The sequence below is a fragment of the Folsomia candida genome, unplaced genomic scaffold (genome assembly GCF_002217175.1).
Source record: "Folsomia candida strain VU population unplaced genomic scaffold, ASM221717v1 Fcan01_Sc001, whole genome shotgun sequence".
Taxonomy (NCBI): domain Eukaryota; kingdom Metazoa; phylum Arthropoda; class Collembola; order Entomobryomorpha; family Isotomidae; genus Folsomia; species Folsomia candida.
Window position 1 is genome coordinate 10,533,452 of NW_019091193.1, and position 15,918 is coordinate 10,549,369.

At 37.6% G+C, this 15,918-nt stretch overlaps 1 protein-coding gene across 2 annotated transcripts in view; it reads left to right on the forward strand.

Moving 5' to 3' along the window:
* The window catches only part of LOC110842153 (zinc finger protein ush), a 64,229-nt gene that overhangs the window by 39,221 nt on the left and 9,090 nt on the right, over positions 1-15,918 (forward strand). For both annotated transcript variants that reach the window (XM_022087868.2, XM_035851130.1), the window contains exon 3: positions 15,137-15,682. In XM_022087868.2, coding sequence (XP_021943560.2) covers positions 15,137-15,682 — 546 coding nt within the window. The remainder of the gene's footprint in view (positions 1-15,136; positions 15,683-15,918) is intronic.

Genomic DNA, 15,918 nt, shown 5'->3' on the forward strand with positions numbered 1-15,918 from the left:
GAGATGCCCGGCAAAGATACGGCCTACAGAGTTCTTACACAGCTGTCTCCTTCTTAGAATTAATGAAGATGGTTATCAAATATTCCATTCCCAGATGAGTCTGATAAGGGGAAATCGCTCTTCCACCAAAAAGCTTTTTCGTCTTACATCAATACACAAGATATTATGCCCACTATGCTCACTCACTGCTTCCACTCCTTGTCTCTTCTCCAACTTTCTCGTACGCACTTACGTATATGTACTTACTTGTGTATCTAAGGATATGCAGCCATGCTCCCCAACCAACACAATCTCTCCTCAATCTTCGCTTCCTTTTACTCCACCATCTCCATCCACCTCCCGATAAAGATAAGACTTGCAACAACTACGCCAAGTAAATTGCGTTCCCGGCTACTGGAATGGGGACTCAAAATGTGCTGCAAAAATCTGATCGGATTATTCCTAATGAAATTGTGCCAAACATGCGTGGCTAGGCACCAGTGGCTCATAAATTGTTATATGATATCTCATGCTGATACCTTGTACTTTTCATACAAATTCATGCACATTGTTCACGGGGGAATATTTACATGTATTTCTAATATCACTAAAGAAAATTGCTTCAATCTTAAATTCACTTGGTTTGCATTCTGATCAATCGATGACATGAACGGTGACATTTTATGCATGTATGTATTAATACGCTTTTGGCCAGATACTAAATTATAATTTAATTTTGTTGAAAATATGTGCGAAAAATAGACAAATTTATAATTCGATTGTGCAGTAATGTCGGACATCAGTGGTGACGACTTACAATAATGTTCATTGTTATGACTTTATACTTGCCATCAAATGTACATTGTTGTTGACACGTTTTCTAACCAAGAATCGTCACGTAGATTTATTGAAATGTGGTTCAGTATCAGTTTGGATCAAGAGGAGCAGGTGCATGAATTCTTTGAATGATAGGGGATCATTTTTTTTTAGTTGGATTCGATTCTATTAAACATTGAATTTTAATCCATTATCACCCTTCTTGAATGATGCGATGGACTCTGCAGAAGAAGCCAGCTAAAATACTCCATAATCTCAGTGAACTTTCCGTCCAACAGCATCTGCAAGCTGGTTGATATCTTGAATACCAAATTACTTCCTTGCGATTAAGCTTTGACTGGCAGCAACCAGCAGAATAGCAGCAATTTCAATGTGCTTCATGTTCGCATAATATTTAACGTTCAACCTTTTGACACAATCGCGTTTGAATCGTGACTAGATAGCGATAATGATATCTCGGATTTTGGCTATCTTTGCATTCCGTATTTCATTTGACTTAACCAGACCAAGCATTGGGCCTGGTGGTGTCAGTCGATGACCCTTTTGATAAATCCTGTGCTTGGCTTTGACTTGTTATTTATTTGTAAAAAGGTTGTGGACCTGTAACCAATTCAATGCAAAATATAACTCTTTTAACAATAAATTACATCAAGCAGTTCCGCACTGTTCCAATACATTCGCTGAAAGGATATGATAGTCAGCAATGTGCGAATCACTGATACGATAAATGTCATGTACTTTAGCATGTATATATGTATGACTCACATATGAGATTGCATCAACCGTTATAAAAAGAAGATTTTTTCCTAGGACATGGATTCTGCTAGTTGTGTAACGACAACTTAATTATCATTAAAGAATAAATAAAAGTGACAGAATAGATGAACCATATACTTATTTATATGTACGTAGTTGGCTCAATACATCTTTAATTTTCTTCTACCGAGTAAAATACATAGCTCGTCCCGTTTTATCACATAATTTTTTTCATACGAATTTTGAATTCCATCGAAAGATTTCATCTTTGTTTCTTTCTGCAAGTTTTGGCTCTGGCTGCACTCCTACCCTTTTGACCCCACAATTGGCCTTCTTGGTTCAGTGAGTTTATACAAAAATGATGATGCCGTTCCTTTATAGGACGATGAAGGAAGAAGAAAGCTTTGCTGTTCACTTGACAGTCTCCGTCTGAATGTGGAGATGTAGTCACGAGATAAGTGTTGTAGCTCGTCAGTCAGCTGCAACAGAAGGAGTTGGAGAGATAGATGAAGAGATGAGAATATGAAATGCATTAACATAAAATAAAGCAAGAAATTTCATATTTCTTTTTGCTAAGAAGCCTCAGTTTTCATAAATCTGCTGTGTGAAGACGAAGGGGAAAGAAACACCAACAAATTTCCTTCTGTCTATTGCACATGCCTTTGGAGATATTGTTTTAGCTCAGCAAGAGCAATATGTTTATCCACTCAAGATAAAATCAGAAAAAGTAAACCTATAGCTCTTAAAAATCATGTGAAATCAGGAAAGGGGAAAATCAAACCCATCCCACAGATCAACCACTTGACTCTTCTACTACTTATGAATTATATGCATCTGTTAACCTTTGTGGGAAGAGCCACCAATGTACGTAAAATACCGTGATAAGACAAATCAAGAATTTTTTGCTTGTGAATACACTACGCTTATCATGCATCGTCCGAGCACGAGATTTGTTTATAGTTTTATGCAAAAGGTGATACCTCAGAATTGAAGGGGAGGTTTGAAGCACTAGATTTTTTGCGATATGAGTATAATTTCGGAACGACCAAACTAGAGAACAATAAAATTATGGATTTTAGGAACTTCAAGAAAAACGCATAGGTCTACACATTCTGTGGGAGATAAAAATCCACTCCAGTGATATTACCGTTTCAGTCTGAGATTTGTGCAGTATTAGCTAGTGTGAATATGAATTCATTCATTTCCCCCACGCTGACTGACAATGCGATGGTGTGAAGTGTAACCCTCCGATTTGGCTGAAATTTTGAAATTAGGTGGTCCAAGTCAATACAACCTACGTTTCTTCAGCCAGTTTGTGCGATGGTTGGAGTTTCTCAAAATATTTGAGGTCAAAGTTGAAAAAACGGCCGACTTTTTTCAGGCGCAGTGAGAAAACTCCACTTCCATTCTCTTCCCCTCGCATTGATTTTATTCAGGTTTCTCACTCACACATACGCCTTCATACACAAGCATAAGTAGTGATGCAAAATAACAAAAATAAAACATTATTATTACCGCTTAAATAGGAATTAACAGGCCTTATACTCGCGAAATTTAATTCATAATTGAATAAGTGAGCTTTTTACTTCTTTGTATTAAAAATTCAGACAAACATTAATTTATAAATTCATCAACGGGAAATAAACATGGAAAAACTTACTTTCCATTTCGAAAGCGTTGGTTATTCTGATTTCCAATTCATTTGAAAACAAAGACCAAGACGCATGTGCAATGAATAATTAATGTTTTTCTATCATAAATTAAATTAACATTGATGAAATCTATAATTTTTCGGAGTTAAAATCAATGCGAGGGGAAGAAAATGGAAGTGGAGTTTTCTCACTCCGCCTGAAAAAAGTTAGCCGTTTTTTCAACTTTGACCTCAAATATTTTGAGTAACTCCAACCATCGCACAAACTGGCTGAAGAAACGTTAGTTGTATTGACATGGACCACCTAATTTCAAAATTTCAGCCAAATCGGAGGGTTACACTTCACACCATCGCATTGTGAGTGCATAAACTCGTCATAGTTTTTTTAGGAGGAAGGTGGTAAAACGGGAGGAAGGGTTAAGTTTAAAGCAAAACTGCAATGAGAGTAATATGTACATAAGAATGTTGGGATGCATTCTCCATGTCCTGTGTTGCACATTTACCAGCTCTTCTTGCTGGAGTAAAGACAGGCGCATTCGAGTGAAAAACATCTTTTGTTCATAACGCAACGGTTATCAGTTCACTTCTGTTTGGCTCCGAATAGGGGGATATTAAGATATTCTAATGACTTTGAGATAAAACCTGCAAAATAAAGATAAATTGAAGATACTATTGGATGGATGATAGTATGATAGAAGCTGGTGCACAAGAGATAAGGCTGGAAACACAAGATAAGAGCACTAGTGCCTGCACCACATCGTTGCGCCATGCCAACCAAGGGCCACTTCACCCACAATCGCAACGCCATGCAGGGTTGACTGGCCAACAAAAACCTAGCAGAAATACACGAAGCAATACACAGCACCAGGCTGTAAAGGTTCATTTCATTCAGCTGAAAGCGACAGATACTCCTCTGATCTGAGCATGATAAAAACGCTTCATCAGTTTCCAAATTCCGACCCAAGTACTGTGTTGCACACCCCTATACCATAGGTGCCCATCCATCGATCATGTATCTCGGGTTATCGTCATATAGCCCACGCAATCTATCCAAGCTATTTCATATTCGTAGACTACAATTAAACCCTTACATAATATATTCTGATAAATAATATAAATACTGCATTTAGCGATACAAAATTCTGAAATATGTAAATTGGAGTGTTTATTGGAGAAACTTTTAAACTTGCCTATCCGTAATTGTCTTTTGCATCACACCGTTGCGCCATGAAGGAAACTTGTTCAAGTGGGAATACGCTTAGTAAATACCTGGGGTGAATTCCTCAGCTCTTTAACCAGACCCATAGACACATGATCAGGTAAAAAAAAGTAGTCCTTGTCGAATTTGAATCGTACAGATCCATGTGGTCCGGGCAGCTATGTTCGGATTCAGGGAAGGGATGACGACGCTACATATTTCTGGTTAGTGGTGGGTACCATGATGCTGGAGAAAGTCATCTCATCGCTCTTGCTGCTCACTTTATCTATGTAGACTGCCGGCCGCTGCTTTTTCCCTCATCATATCTTCTACCATCACATCACAATAGAAAGCATCAATGGCTCCCCGTTATCTCCAAAGAACCAGAACTTTTTTATCCGTCTCGCTCCAGCCCAGCCTGACTTTCAGCGCTATGAAATATTTTGTAGAGTAGCAGCAGTGAAATTCAACCCTCATGACGATCCATCAATAATTGCGTGAAACGTCAGTTTTAGAAATGCGACAATGATTTGATTTGATCTCCTCTTGCGCATGGAGGAATGAGATAGAATTGTCATGAATCCCTTTGTGAGGACAGAATGGCCACCAGAGAAGGCAGATTATACATTCATTTAGTTTCCGAGTGTCAGCAAATTCTGATAATTTTGACAATCAGTTACTTCTCTGAATTAGTCTGAATCCATTGCTTATCAACAGATCCAGCTCCGGAACTCCATATCTCGTCACCAATCTCAGCTCGCTAAACAATAAATCCTGTATTCATTCTCTCCCTTTTCCTGTCATCCTGATTCCTTCACGATGACGTAGCCTCCATTGTACTTTAAGTAGCTTCGTCTGTATGTAAATCATGATAACTTTCAGTAAAACTCAAAATTTTAGCTGAAAATGCCAAAGTTTCAACCCAATTGTCCTCATCTCCACTTTTGAATGACAATCGATTAAGAAGAATACCGGTTTAATAAATTTGCTTGGGAAAGAATTTATTGAACTGAAAACGAGATTAATGTTTCTCAACTAAATGAATTGTCAATTGAGATTTAAACTGTAATAGGAAATTAATACACTTCACGTGAACAAGATAATCAATATCCAAGTTAGGACTGAGCCTCTCATCACCACCATCATGTTCCAGCAGGCCCTTCAAGCTTACTTTTATTTGAAACAAGTGGCCATCATTGTACGGCTGCTGCTGGTTGACTTTGTTTGCTGGATGAAGACAGACATTAAAAGGCATTGTTAACAGAACCTTTGAAGGAGCATCATTTGTTACTGTAATCTTGATTGCATTCCTTCTCAGCTTTCAACGAGCAGTGTTGAGCGAGCAGAGTTAGTATTTTGTTTTCGAGTCATTTAGTATCACTCATCAGTTTTCCTGTCTCAAATAAAGAAACCGGTTGATGATTTCCAAATGGAAACTAATTGCCCAGAATGGTATTCGACGGTTGAATAATGATGTGAAGTGTGATTTCGATTTGGGTTAAATAATGAAGAAACTTGCTGTACTCGACAAATCAGGACAGTGAAATCCTGTTCCGAGCAACCAAGCCAATCTGAAAAAAAGTACAGTGTCCAGCATATCCAGTTCCAACTTTAGTATAATGCATTAGTATCTGATCAAGTAAATCGCTGTACGGTGGTGCAGCAAATACTTGTCGTCACACTTTTAATCCTCCTGAATTTTAGGGTGCATGTGCTCAAAATAGATGGATAATAGATATCGCAAGGAAGGAATAATGGAACACCTGATGATGAAGATGATGATGATGGTCTTCTTAGTATTCATCTCAGGAGCACTTAAATTACGATTGTGCAATCAAGCCAAGCAAATCCAAGTTTTAAAAAACACTTTAAATAAATTTCATATCTCCTGCATTTGATTGCATTGAAGTGATTATTAGATTTTTATTCAACGGATTTTTACTTTATTTGGTGATGTCATTTTATGTTATGTGGAAAATGGTAATGGTGGTTCTAGAAGATATGGAGATAATTACACGGAGAGGATAAGATGTAGAGACGAGCAGAGCAGGCTAATGTTAGAAATACAAACACAAATTTGTGCTAAAGACACTCTGATGGAGGCCTGTAAGACAATTATAGCGTAAAAGTATCCATTAAGGCTGCACGGTTATAAGATAATGATGATAATGATGAAAAGTTTTAAAAGGCCGTAGTGGTCTGCTTTATACGAAAGGTTGGACGGTTGGTCTTGCCCAAAGCTCAATAAAAAGATGTTATCGGGTCTTTTAGCGCATTTGGGTGTCACCAATCTGCCATCAAGAGAGAGAGACAATTGATATACATACATACCTCGGGTCTCCAGACAGCTCTTGTCAACACCACCAACTTAACAAACCATGCACGCAGAGACGACCAAGATTTTTTCCAACGTCAAGAATCACTGCTAGTCATTAGATTAAGCTGATTTTCCTCGTGGCTTGCTTGCCCATTTCATCAGAATATAAGTATGTACGAAATGTAACCGAGAGAAACCTGACTGACACCTTTCACAACCTCGTCCACCAATCTGGACATCTGTTGAAACTTACCTTGATTAGGTTGTAATATGGACGTAGGTACTTGTCGTATTGAACACCGGACGACCAACAAGTTGAAAATCATCATGATAATAAATAATTTCTATAATAGTGCAAAATATGTTTTTAGAGTCTTTTTCTGTAATTGAATTCTTGAGCACACATGACGGATATGCAAATTCATCAATTATTTTATTATTGGATTTATGGATCAAATTATGTGGAACAGAAGGGTACCAATTTGGTACTATCAAATAATGGGACCACTGTATCACTTCCAAAGATTATGCTAATTGAATTTAAAAGCTGGGTGCATTTAATTATCACTTGGGGAATAGGATACATAATAGCAATAAATGGTCTTTACTGACATACTAACTTGCGTGAGGGTGCAAAGTAAAAATTTAATTTTCTCATTATCCGTCGTACTTACAATTAAAATTGGATAAATGACCACGGGGCCGAGAAAGCATAGTTTATTCGATTGCTTCCAACTAAAATAGACTTGTCGAAATCCTGGATTTATTAGGTAACGTATGCACGTAGAAGGAGAAAGTACATGGTTTTTAAAATTGAGGTTTAAAAAATTGTGCGATCTGCCCTCCGATAGGGAAGCGACCAAGGATATATAAAAAGTGAGTTTGGTCAAAGTCATGATTACTTTATACCAATTTCGTAATCCACCAGTCTTTTTTTAACACAAATTAAAGTCAATCACTTTATAAAATGCTAAAAAATTGCACAAATTGAGAATATATCGTCCGATATGGCAATGGTCGGGTTTCGAGGAGGACCCAGGGTCATTTTCAATCCTGCACATTGTACCAAATTATTCATTAGGCGAACGCACTCAATTAATGCTCTAATTCTTCTAAAGATTATTATAAAGAAAGGGAAAGTATATTGTCGGTGATGGTGCATTAAAGTAACCACTTTCGGGGCTCAATTTTACTGGTTTCCCCAAATTATATAAATAGTTCAATTAATTGACCAAGCAAATGAGAAATGACCTCGTAATAGAAATTTTGCATCCACTTATGTAGAGACAAATTAAGTTGTTCTTCAGTCGCCCTCGGACCAGAACTGATGCCGGATCATCTCATTCAACTGATTTCTTTGATTTGAATTATAAGTACTCACAAAAAAGTTTAATACCTTAATTATTGCATCTCCGTTTTCATTTTCTCGAGAAAAATCTCAAACACATTCGGAAGCGGAATTAGTCTTTGAGTGAAAGGCTGTTAAGGATCAATTTGAAAACGTTGCTTTATTAGTAAAAGTCGACGTGGTCAACAGTTAACACTTCTCTTGGCAGAAATTTCTCACTCGTTCTACGAACAACCCTTCTTCTCGCAACTCCACTACCAAAGACGTTGTGCGTGTTACCTCTGTATCGTAAGTCCGGGTTTGGAATTTAGTAGAGTTGCTTAATCAGTCGGCCTGATCTATGTATATTTGCATTTATATACTTTACACTCATTTGAGACAGTTTCATGTATATGTAATTCTGGCTTGATTTCTCTCACCAATAATCTTTATCGCTGTCTCCGGTCTTAAGTGTTTCTTTTGCCTGTTAACAGCCGGCCTAAAAAAGTTATTTACATATATTAAATGAGTCGCTTACATATTTTATTACCAACTTTGAGCTATACCCTCTAACCGAGCTGTACCCCCTTGTTTATTCCCATCATCACTTCTCCTCCAGTAGTGTCGTACTCTATTTTAAGGCGATTTTGTACAATATTTTGCGTTTTACCTGTTGTATTCTTTAGTGCATAGGTTATTTACATATTTTCATGTAGCAACCTATCGAATATTTTCATTTTACATTTCTGAACTTCCTTCCCCAAGTACACACATCATGCATATATCACATGCAAGTTATATGCATATCGCATAGTCTATGGTTGTATGGTGATTAATTTAATGTGCGAGATACGTTTTTCTACAATTTCCTTTTAGTTTCTGCAAGCAACACAGCAGTTTGCTTTCACTTTAAGTAGTTATAAAATATTAAATTGTTAAGCATCTAGTAGTGGCAAGCTCAGGTGTTCCTTTGTTGTGTCCATTCAAATAATGTGCTGGCATTGCGTTTTACTCTTGTAATCGTATTGATCAAAGTCTTGAAAGTTGTGGAAGCGAGATAAGGTCGACCAGAGCATGCAAGTGCTTCATCCGCTATAATGGAAACATGAAAGCCATGCACAATAATCGACAACACACGGCTGCTGAATTGTAAAGGAAAGTAAAGGGAGCAAGTAGCTGGGGTTTGATTGGATCGAAGGGAGTGCTTAAATTTTCGATTCTGGTCGAGATTTGTGTGTGGATATGATTGAGATTATTGTTTGAAACGAGTGATTGATGGACATTTAAAATTGGAATGTAAGTGTGGCTGGGCTGCTCATATTTATCAATTTCCAGTTGGTTGTCTTCTAACGAGACGCTGAGATTTTTTATTTGTGTGGTTGAGATTTTTGAATTTGTGATTTTTATTTCCAATTTAATTTTCGATTTTGTAAAGATATTTGTAAAAGTGCACATTCGGTCACTGGTTTCTATTGTAATTTAGAAATTATAATCCTTGACAATTTTCAGATAATTATGTAAGTTTGGACGATACCTGCTTAATTATGGGTTTGTTTGTACGTTGCGGATAGCTTAATTTTCAGGACACATGCCAAATATGTATGTAATTGCGCCGATTACAACTAATTTCGTGGCTGAATAAGTTATTTGTTGAAATTATCCAATTATAAAGAATGCAACGTATTTATTAAAGTAGTGCAAGAAACCTATCTTGGTTGGAACAGTATTGATAATTCGATAGCCAATAGTTAGGAGTTTGCGAATTAGCGAATTGTAGGTATTGTATCAATAATTTAATTATCTACGTTCGCATCTGTGGGCAGTTACATATTGTGCAAAGGGGGACCAAAACGATTGAAGGTAATAAGTTGGTTTAATTCTACGTCATTATTGGTCATTACTATTAAATTTCTTCATGACGGCATATGCACATATACGTAACTAAATTTATTGGTGCATGTATGTGTACATACATATGCACCAGGATTACCTGGTCGTTGTTAATTTATGCCCAAAGACCTATAGTGGAGCACATACTGGTATTGCACAGAGAAATTCATCACAATATAATAACTTGTGGTATCATGCAAGAAACACTTGCACTAAACCAGTAGCCCAAACCAGAAGCAAATTAATATTTTAACGCAATGCATAGAAGAGGACATCGTAAATACGTGCTATCTCCTCCCTAATAGGTAACCAACCCCACAATGTGTGCTGCCAACCAACCCTGCCTTCGATCTGTCCATCCCTTATAACGACATAATGGCTATCAGAATTTAATCAGTGGGTGGATTGAAAATTTTATTTCATAAACTGATCGATGTGAGTGAGTGTGTGTGAGAGAGTCGTTGAGGTGATGATCGGTGGTGATGAAGAATTATCAGAGTCAATAAAACTTATTTAAGAGGAAATTCTTCTCAAATGGTCAGATAAACAAGTGCTGACATAGTCTATCAATAGAATATGTGTGCTCATCCCCTTTTCATCTACACGTATACGACCACTTGCTCGATAAGTTGATCTCATTGTCTATGAAAAAAATGAAAGCATAAAATTGGTCTTTGCACTTACCATTTAGATACGTGTACCAAAAAATGCATGGATTGGAATTGATTTTTCCTAGTTGAGGTATGCGGACTGATAACACAACATGTGAAGAATTTGGATTGTCTCTCCCAACCCTATAAGATATGCCTCATGCCATCATGAGATATTGAATGGTTGATCAGCAGTCGGGCATGAACATTAAAAAATCCAATCGCTACTTGCCGACGACTATAAATGTAATTTAAGAGACTGGCTGACTGACTGACAAAGTGGGTCCCTCCCCGATTTAGAATCAGGAATTGAAGAAGTAATAAATGAGATTGTTATTCCATTCTGACTGCCGTGGTGTCTGGTTTAGATCTTGAAACTGTAATAAGAGAATGAATTTGAGATGAGCACAATTTCACCTGAACGAACCCCTCTCTGCAATCTTATTGTTTTGAAACTTGCAGTCATATCGAAGCCTGATAAGAGCCAGCCATTTGACATTTTATAAACATTGAAACATTTAAAGCGCATAATATCTACTTTGGAAATCACTAATCACATACAGTCGTTATAATCTTTGTTCATGATTCATATTTGCTACCCATGTGTACATTATCTCAATCTGACAGTTGTAAGTGGTGGTGGTTGTGGATGAAAAAAAACAGTTTATTTTTCTCGGAGGATCGAATCGACATTGTTGATATCTTTGTTCAATCGATCAACAATCCAGGTAGCTGCTGTAAACTGTTTATTGGAATTCGGCTCTGCTGCTTTCAAATTTAAATCCGCCGATCAATCAACTATTGCTCCCAGCAGCTCCAGCTCCCGTTTTGTAAAGTCAGTTCGTCCAATGTGAATTATTCATATTGATTGATACAGTTGATAGGAAACCACAAACAACTACTGTGCTGCTGGGCTAAGTGCCTTTATCAGATCTATGTAGAGAGAGTTTCCTCCTCCGCCCGGCCAGGTTTACTCTAATATGTGCATACTTATATTCCACCCGTGTCCTGCATCTATTATATTTCCATTCCGTATTAACTTCCGATATGTAACAAGTATTTGCCATGTAGAAAATTCTCAAATCCGTAATAATTGTTGTTGGCTTATCCTAATTAATACGTAAAATATTTATATCTAAGCATAAAAAATAATCGATTGGGTGCACGGAATCAGGTTTGCAATTGGCGTTGGGCCCCGAACAATTTGAGAATTATGATCGGATAAAGTCCCCTATTTTATAACCTCTGATTATTTGCATGAGAGAAATTAACTCAATGTCAAACCGAAATATTTATAGGTGCATGAGATAGAATGATTATTTATTATTGAGATACATACATATACAAGACGGGTTCAACATTTCATGTACGATTATTTTAGAAAATTATGTCTTTCGGTCTGTTGATACTAAACCTGTCGTCACATAGACGCATTTTAGTCAAGACGTTGATTTTGCTTGTATATCTTGATTTAAAATCAGAGAGACAAACTCATCTCTTAAATCATCCTAGCCACGTACAACATCAAAGCTTAATTTTACTAACAGAGAGACAGAAATGCTCTCGATGGCTGGCAAAACAAACAAACTGTTTGTTATCATAAATCAGACGTATAATAGTGGTTGTTGTATGCATTGTGGTTTGTCCATCGTCTAACTCATCTTCAATCTACTGCATGTACATGTGCGTCTTCCCCTCAGAATAGAATTGGAAGCAGATCGGTTCGATTGTCATTTGTTGGCTTGATCTGTGCCTCTCTCAAGGAAGGAAAAAACTCTTACAAATCAATCTATCGGATTGTGACAGTAAAAAAAGTTATTCAATTTTGACAGCTCCCTTGTCTGTTGATCTACTTGTTGAGGCTGTCACTCCATTTCTACGCCTTTTTAGAGAGCAATTATTTTCTATTGCTGTCACGTACTTACTTATTATTTAATTTATCATGAAGGAGTTGACTAGTGAAGTGAGATGAGGGGCATCTAGTGTCTCAAAGACTGTACAAGCTATGATATTTTAAGAAATGTCAATACATATTTTAATTTGGAATTAATTGTTGTACATTAATTTTTGTGTTCTTTAATACCTTATATAATATGCAAAGAATTTATCTGTTATTCACATTATTGTGAGACTGATAATACTTCAAGATTTCTTCGTTTTCCAACATTTGCTATTACGCGATGTATGTAAATGTATTGGCACGATATATTTTGCCATCAACACATTTTAGATTGTAGTTATGTAGTTCAATCCAAGTAACTTATTGAGCGTCTTTGCAACCGAATACTTAAGATACTCCCAAAAAAGCAGCAATTTTTCTGTCGAACTATCGTACCTGGCAGCTCATCGGTTTAAATACATGTACATGTTTCGTGCAGGCAGTCCACATTACACGGAACCTTTTTAATTGTCTGTCTGATGGAACCGATAAGAAGTAGATTTTTATCTGAATGATTGCGGAAAATTAATGGAAAGGTTCCCCAGTTCTATCACATTCACATTGACGGATGTGCATGTTTGCATGCAAAGTTTAATCCAGCAAAACATCCAATCCACCTCCTCCTCCTCCTCGGTCTAGAGCCGAACAATAACTTATTTACTAAAACGTTACTTCTTAAATTATTCTTCTTTATTCAGTACCTGCGCCTGTATGCTATGCTACAGAACGATATTTTACATAAATACTACTACATAAATCTGCTACATAAATAATGGGCGAATATGTTCTGGACTCGTGGCAATTTATGTATGGGAACCAGGGATGAACGGACAATAGTAAAACGGCCGAACCACATCATTTATTTATGCTCCGTGTCCTGAAATATTATTTGTGTCCAATGAAGTGGCACTAAGGAATCAAGCCAACAATCAACAAAGGATTGTTAGAATTGGAGCTTATCTCTGCCAAGATTATGCGGATTAGCTGTTTTGCTTGCACTTAACCGTTTATGACTCAAGTCATGCATGCACGTCGTAGTCGAATCAGCCTAGCCTACCTTCATTTATTTGAGATACTTGCCACGCAACTGTGAACTACAACACCGTCGTGGCTGCATTATATTATAGATGAGTGAGTGAGTGTACTGCTGCTGGTGCCCAAACCGAGTCCATTAGACGACGCAGCGATATTATTATTGCTACTGATGAGATAAGCTCCTGTTTTCTCATACAGATCTTGGCATGATATCCCGGCTCGCCATGCCTCGTCCATTGTTCCGTAATTCAACTGTCGATTTGCTTCATTAGCTTTGAAATGTTATTTCATCGTGGAGCTTTTCATGTCCAATTTCTTCGAGGCAGATTTAGATTTCGAGTGGCGATGAAATCGCACCGGAGATGATACCAATAATATTAATAACAATGAGGACACATGAGGGGAGCTGCCAATAGTGTATCATGTGCTAAATTCAAATCCAATACCATCACCGTGAGCTTATCTCCCTCATCACAAGCAGCTACATGCATAGAGCGTAAATTCATACAACATGCGTGGTTATATTGTGTTTCAGTGGACATTCATTATTGGTGCTGCTGCTGGTGGTGGTTAAGTTGGTTGGACGGGTACCATGACCATTTTTTATCTACTCTTTTCAGCCATTTAGCTAGTTTTAACTGCCACTCCTTCTATTCCTGACATTTTTTGAATTTTATTGTGCTCTCCATGTATGAATTACGTATCACTCGCTCGTCGTCCATTCAAAGTGGTTATTTGCTTTTTAATATCAAAACGATCTAGCGCATGTTAGTCAATGAGCTGGCATATGGCATAGTAGAGCAAACACAGTGGATTAAATTCACAAAATGACCTGCACTTTTCATCTCACCAAGTTTCATGTCAACCGTGACATGGGCAAGATTTTCATCGTCGCATTCCTAACCAAAGTGGGACTGAGATTTCACTGCTCCCATAAAGAGCGTGAGATATTTTGAATTCCTCAAAAGTATATTTCTTGCATTCTTTTAGGAGCCAGAGCTCAATTAATTTTCGAGATGCACTCCAAATATTCTTCATTAATGCACATATTTGCTCTCTGTAAATATCGGATATAATTTTGGATAACCATTGCACCCAAAAAATAATTTAAAATTGGTAATCTCCTAGAACCCTGGGATTTCCAAGGCTGAACACATTAATGAGGCACGTACAAGAAGAGCTCCATCAAAATTAAGATATTATCACTGTGCAAAACTTGTTCAGCTAATTTGCCGCAGTATGCGTACCCTCTAATTAAATAAGTTTACATTTACAAACACCTGCGCCCAAAAAGGCGTACCTCATAGTTTCCTGACGAGAGTATCGAAAAGCAATTTACTTGAAATGTAATTTAAATTTTAATCAGAGAGATTATTTACTTTTGCAATCTTGCTGGGAAAACATGGCATTACAAAAGTGTACATACATAACACATAATTGCAGTAATGCATTGCATAAAATAATTTATAAAACAGAATAAGAATCCAGAATGGAAGAATTCATATGCATATGCCACAAACAAATCCAATAAATTTCGGTTTTATTTGCTATTTGCAGTAGAGGAAGAGAGGAGTGAAGAAGGTGGAGGGCGAGAAGGTGAGAAAAAGGTTGTTGATCTAGAGGAACCACAAGACGAAGAAAGTCCAGGTAGTCAGGAATCCAATGATTCAACATCAGCCCCAGCCCCCCTCGAAGACGATGCAAATTGTGAAAACAGTGACAGATCTACCAACCACTTGACGGAACCAGAGTCGACCAAGGACGACATAAAAATCCCAATTTTTTCGGTGAAAGTCAAACGAGAAGGAGCCGACTTGGGGCGTCCTGACTCAAAACCTCGACTTCGAAGTCAAAGCAGATCTTCCTCCGACCACCTAGCAGAGTTTCCCGAAGTTGAGAGCGCGTCCGAAAGTGGGGAGGGTGACGGTAGGAGGAAGCGTCGTCGAGAAAGTGAGAGTTGCATCAGCGTCTCCCGGAGAAAAAGTCCAGAATTGCCCGAATCCGGGGATCGGGAAATGATGAACGGAGGAGCAACTCTCTCGTCTCAACAGCTCTTGCAAGGCTTACCTTACCTGCACCTCCTGCCCCCCTCGATCAGAAACGGTAATAATATTTTTTTAAATGTGCATGTCGTAATCGTGACCCCTTCCCTGCGTGCTTAGATAAGTTGTAAGAGACTTTTAATGAACTTAAGCTTAAGCACACCGGCGTGAGGGCTGATATTTACTCACTTGATAGAATTGCATACATGCATTAAGTTTTAATTACCTCATTAAATAAATACTTTTTCGCTGCTAACGTTTTTCTCACAAGTCGATACGAGACTATTGGCGAGATTG